Source organism: Pecten maximus, chromosome 9, assembly GCF_902652985.1.
Source record: "Pecten maximus chromosome 9, xPecMax1.1, whole genome shotgun sequence".
Classification (NCBI taxonomy): Eukaryota; Metazoa; Mollusca; class Bivalvia; order Pectinida; family Pectinidae; genus Pecten; species Pecten maximus.
In genome coordinates, this window is record NC_047023.1 from 34472996 (window position 1) to 34479146 (window position 6151).

The window sequence follows — 6151 nt, forward strand, 5'->3', positions numbered from 1 at the left end:
AATGTACACGTACGTCAACGTGACAGGTGAGTCAGACTACACATACAGTGTACACGTACGTCAATGTGACAGGTGAGTCAGACTACACATACAGTGTACACGTACGTCAATGTGACAGGTGAGTCAGACTACACATACAGTGTACACGTACGTCAACGTGACAGGTGAGTCAGACTACACATACAGTGTACACGTACGTCAACGTGACAGGTGAGTCAGACTACACATACAGTGTACACGTAAGTCAACGTGACAGGTGAGTCAGACTACACATACAGTGTACACGCACGTCAACGTGACAGGTGAGTCAGGCTACACATACAATGTACACGTACGTCAACGTGACAGGTGAGTCAGGCTGCACATACAGTGTGTACACGTACGTCTACGTGACAGGTGAGTCAGACTACACATACAGTGTACACGTACGTCAACGTGACAGGTAAGTCAGACTACACATACAGAATATAGAGGCGAGTACAATAGGACATCTTTTATAATTTAGAAGATGAAGGAGAAGCTGAAAACCAGTCTTATATTGTTTTCTATCGATAAACATCACTATTTGTCCGCCCTGACGCATCTCTCAATTTAAGATTTTCACCCATTTATTTGAAATGCCAATGATTTAATACACATTTTTGACAAACTGTTTTGACTAATGCCTTTGTGGTTCCATCAGCGACATTGCAAAAGCTGATAAATCGTTCTTAATATTCTGAATATTCCGGAATATTTTCAATAATATTTTGAAACGTTACGATATAAATGCATGCGAAATAAAAAAAAAACCTTGAATAATTAGGAAAACTTGTTCAAATGGGGTTATTTTATTATTTCAAATATTATTATACAATGTAGATGTTTCTAAAGAAAACTGTTAATTTCCGTTCATCCTCCATGTTACATTTTGACCTCTCCCTGAAAAATAAAAATTCGCACATAACTATGAATTCAAAAAGAGAACAACGACATACTACGGAACCGTAATTCTGACTCAAAAAAATAAAACAAGGACAAAATATTAATAAAAATAAGCCTCGTGAGTGTTTCAAAGAAATATACATTTTATGCTCCATCGTCGACACTCGTACGTTGTGCACACTATATGTCAAATCCGGAATGGAGTGGCGGGGAATGGATATGAACATACCTGTATATAGTGAAAAGACAGCGCTAGATAATCATAAATATTAAATCTAAAACAATCATGTTTTTTTTCTTGTCAATGAAGAATATCAGTTTTTTTTATTATGAAAACACATGGCTGGCATAACCTATATTCTCAACATCTCCGAAATCGCATATTCATTTCTCTGTCGCGTTATGACTTCCATTGGATCCGACAACGAGAAAGAAGCATGGATTCAAAACTATGATATATTGTGTAAGAAAGACAAAAAAGGTATGAGTTGTAAAGATGCATTGTTAGTTTGATAAGCAGAACTTTCCATTACACTAACGATAAAGCTCTTTTTGCACTTTTAACGAACGATATCTAGTCGTGTAGCCAAACTCACCTGTCTGAGATGGGAGGCTCACGGTGTGGTCGGTTTTCGCCATTAAAGTAGGTTATTTAACGTCCTTGGTCGCTAACTGTCTTTTTTAATGCTTGGATGTCATCTCTATTGCGTCGATATGCCGTCGTGAATGTGGACTGAAGAAGGTTCAGGGACGACTTTAGGCTGTGTATTTGGGAAAGGTCTGTGCTCAAGGCCGCTTCCGCAGTCTGTAGTCGCTGGCTCAGATCTGCGATTATCTCCTTCTGTTCTGCACTTTGAACCTTTAACTCATCCGATTCTTTCTTGAGGGATATGATACTCTGCGCATGATGGGCTAGCTGGGTTGTCTGAGATGTAACCAGCGCGTGAGCATATTCCGATACTTTTGAAGACTCGTTTTGAAACTTCTCCACTATTCCCATCATTTGTTCTTGTAATGCTGCGAATTTAGGTTCCAATGATTCCTTTGAGTTGGTTATCATATCTCGAAGTCCTTTCACCTCCTCGGCAACCGTCGCCATGTTGGACACAGTAGACTGTAATTGCTGTAGATCCATACGAAACATTGTACTGACATTTTTCATGTTTTCCACTCCATTGTCCAGTTTGGACATCTCCCGTGAGAAGTCTTCGGACATTGCCTGTTGCCTCCGTTCAGCAATGACCAGTTCAGCATTAATATGATCGATGGAACTCTTCATTCGAAAAGTCTCTTCCCCATTGCATCTTAGACCAAGCGTATCGGGCACTGTGAATTGACAGTTACAGTCTTCAGACTTTACATTTGCTACAATAAATGTAGCCACGAGCCAGATAGAGGAATGAAACATTCTGATCAATCCCCGTCGGACGACCCAGCCAGGAATGACACATCTGACGTAGGGCATGTGTTTAAGAGCTTGACTACCCGACTATCGCGATGTCCCGTATTCGGTTATCGAGAAACCTCAATACGATCATGGACGAAGTACAATTACGAAGGTGAGAGCACCCGTGTGTTTTGTTTATAATATATAACCTATTTAACACAAAAGACCGTTTTGACCCGAGCTTTGTCGGAGTCTCTTAATACTGTATAACACACACATTAGTGTATTGTTCTTTTGAATATGGATTCAGTAAATTATTAACAAAACAAACGGTGAATATAAAAGTTCTCCATGTTGCTGTTTCATCTTCTGGGAATTGTCTGATGCTAGGGACCAAAAGTGTGGAAGTTTGAGTCAGAATAATCAAGATGGTGGGAACAAATTTTAAAATGAAGAAGGTGCACAAACCATATATCAATTAATTTCGTGACTCATGTTATACGACATTAAATCGCCTAGCCAATAGACATTTAAAAAAGGCTTATCCATAGCGCTTCGGCGACATCCCTGAAAAAAAACTCGATATTCATACATACACTGTTGTATGCAATAATACATTTTCGTGTCAAACATTTTTGTATATGACTTTTAGAAATATAGTATATTAGTCACAATACAATTATGATAATTTAAGCATACCTTAATCATGTATTTGACTATCGCTAAACCACAAATATATGGGCGTTTTCTCTTTTTAATCAACAACTCTCATTGGGTTGTTTATGACGTCGGACTCGCTGGTATTAAATTAGAAGGACATATTTGTGACATTACCACTGTCATTTACCTACAAAACAAACATGGGTGGGACGCGTGTCTGGGTTGGTAGCCGGATTTTACTCGAGAATGTATATTCGATACCTATTTATCTATTGTAGGTCGGAAGTAAAACTTCGCCTATGTCCGATAACAGTCTTGGTCAAGTGTATCAAAATATGATATTTTGTGAAACCTAAGGCCTGAAGGGACCAAATATTTTTTTGTAAAACGCGTAGTGAAGTACTCAGTTGCTTCCCACCCACTCTACCGGACAGGACTTCTGTGGTACGTACAGATAATGGCCGAGGGGTATTCCGTATCCCACTCTACCGGACAGGACTTCTGTTGTACGTACAGATAATGGCCGAGGGGTATTCCGTATCCGACTTTACCGGACAGGACTTCTGTTGTACGTACAGATAATGGCCGAGGGGTATTCCGTATCCCACTCTACCGGACTTCTGTTGTACGTACAGATAATGGCCGAGGGGTATTCCGTATCCCACTCTACCGGACAGGACTTCTGTGGTACGTACAGATAATGGCCGAGGGGTATTCCGTATCCCACTCTACCGGACAGGACTTCTGTTGTACGTACAGATAATGGCCGAGGGGTATTCCGTATCCCACTCTACCGGACAGGACTTCTGTTGTACGTACAGATAATGGCCGAGGGGTATTCCGTATCCCACTCTACCGGACAGGACTTCTGTTGTACGTACAGATAATGGCCGAGGGGTATTCCGTATCCCACTCTACCGGACAGCACTTCTGTTGTACGTACAGATAATGGCCGAGGGGTATTCCGTATCCCACTCTACCGGACAGCACTTCTGTTGTACGTACAGATAATGGCCGAGGGGTATTCCGTATCCGGGGATACAACCTATGATGCATCAACGTAAGAAACATCACACAAATCCTGAAAAAAACACTAAATAAAGCCCGACATTAATTACAACCAAACACATGTAATTACTATTATAAAATAAAAAGCTGTTTAAAATTGTATTGATGACACTAAATAATTTCGGTAGTTCCTTAAAAGGCACCAGAAAAACAAAATATCACTGTGTATGATGTCAATCAATGCGAAAATCCAAATAATTACGGTAATAATATTGGGGGCACACCTGGTAAATTACAAGATGTGCCCCCAATACTATACCTCGGGTACTTTCCTGTAGTCGTAATTATTACCAGGTGTGCCCCCAATACTGTACCTTGGGTACTTTCCTGTAGTCGTAATTATTACCAGGTGTGCCCCAATATTGTACCTCGGGTACTTTCCTATAGTCGTAATTATTACCAGGTGTGCCCCCAATACTGTACCTTGGGTACTTTCCTGTAGTCGTAATCATTATCAGGTGTGCCCCGAATACTGTACCTAAGGTAGTTTCCTATAGTCGTAATTATTACCAGGTGTGCCCCCAATACTGCACCTCGGGTACTTTCCTGTAGTCGTAATTATTACCAGGTGTGCCCCTAATACTGTACCTCGGGTACTTTCCTGTAGTCGTAATTATTACCAGGTGTGCCCTCAATACTGTACCTAAGGTACTTTCCAGTAGTCGCAATCATTACCAGGTTGGCCCCCAATACTGTACATGTACCTCGGGTACTTTCCTGTAGTCGTAATTATTACCAGGTGTGCCCCCAATACTGTACCTAAGGTACTTTCCTATAGTCGTAATTATTACCAGGTGTGCCCCCAATACTGTATCTAGGGTACTTTTCTATAGTCGTAATTATTACCAGGTGTGCCCCAATACTGTACATCGGGTACTTTCCTATAGTCGTAATTATTACCAGGTGTGCCCTAATACTGTACCTCGGGTACTTTCCTATGGTCGTAATTATTACCTGGTGTGCTCCAAATACTGTACCTCGGGTACTTTCCTATAGTCGTAATTATTACCAGGTGTGCCCCCAATACTGTACCTCGGGTACTTTCCTGTAGTCGTAATTATTACCAGGTGTGCCCCTAATACTGTACCTCGGGTACTTTCCTGTAGTCGTAATCATTACCAGGTGGGGCCCCCAATACCGTTGCTAAGGTACCTTCCTGTACTCGCAATTATTACCATGTGTGCCCTCAATACTGTACCTAAGGTAATTTCCAGTAGTCGCAATCATTACCAGGTTGGCCCCCAATACTGTACATGTACCTAGGGTACTTTCCTGTAGTCGTAATTATTACCAGGTGTGCCCCCAATACTGTACCTCGGGTACTTTCCTATAGTCGTAATTATTACCAGGTGTGCCCCCAATACTGTACCTAAGGTACTTTCCTATAGTCGTAATTATTACCAGGTGTGCCCCCAATACTGTATCTAGGGTACTTTTCCTATAGTCGTAATTATTACCAGGTGTGCCCCCAATACTGTACCTAGGGTACTTTCCTATAGTCGTAATTATTACCAGGTGTGCCCCCAATACTGTACCTCGGGTACTTTCCTGTAGTCGTAATTATTACCAGGTGTGCCCCCAATACTGTACCTAAGGTACTTTCCTATAGTCGTAATTATTACCAGGTGTGCCCCCAATACTGTACCTAGGGTACTTTCCTATAGTCGTAATTATTACCAGGTGTGCCCCCAATACTGTACCTCGGGTACTTTCCTATAGTCGTAATTATTACCAGGTGTGCCCCCAATACTGTACCTAAGGTACTTTCCTGTAGTCGTAATTATTACCAGGTGTGCCCCTAATACTGTACCACGAGTACTTTCCTATAGTCGTAGTTATTACCAGGTGTGCCCCCAATACTATACCTCGGGTACTTTCCTGTAGTCGTAATTATTACCAGGTGTGCCCCCAATACTGTTACCCTTGGGTATCCAACCTTCCCATGTACTTGTAGGTCCGTAATCAAAAATAAGGTGGGCCCCAAAATTTGGGGACCGGGTTTCCCTTTTTAAAATTTTCCCCCCAAATAGGGGCTTCCGTAAATTTTTCCTTTTCCCCCCAAATCCCCCCAAAACTTAAATTTTCCCCCCCGGATTTTTTTCTAATTTTTAA

At 41.4% G+C, this 6151-nt stretch overlaps 1 protein-coding gene across 1 annotated transcript; it reads right to left on the reverse strand.

The window, feature by feature from the left end:
- Nucleotides 1-806: 806 nt before the first annotated feature.
- LOC117335172 lies at nucleotides 807-2484 on the reverse strand (the record flags this gene model as incomplete). Its single annotated transcript, XM_033895132.1, is given in 2 exon segments — nucleotides 807-921; nucleotides 1521-2484. A coding segment is annotated over 1 exon segment (813 nt). The 3' UTR covers nucleotides 807-921; nucleotides 1521-1576.
- Nucleotides 2485-6151: the final 3667 nt, after the last annotated feature.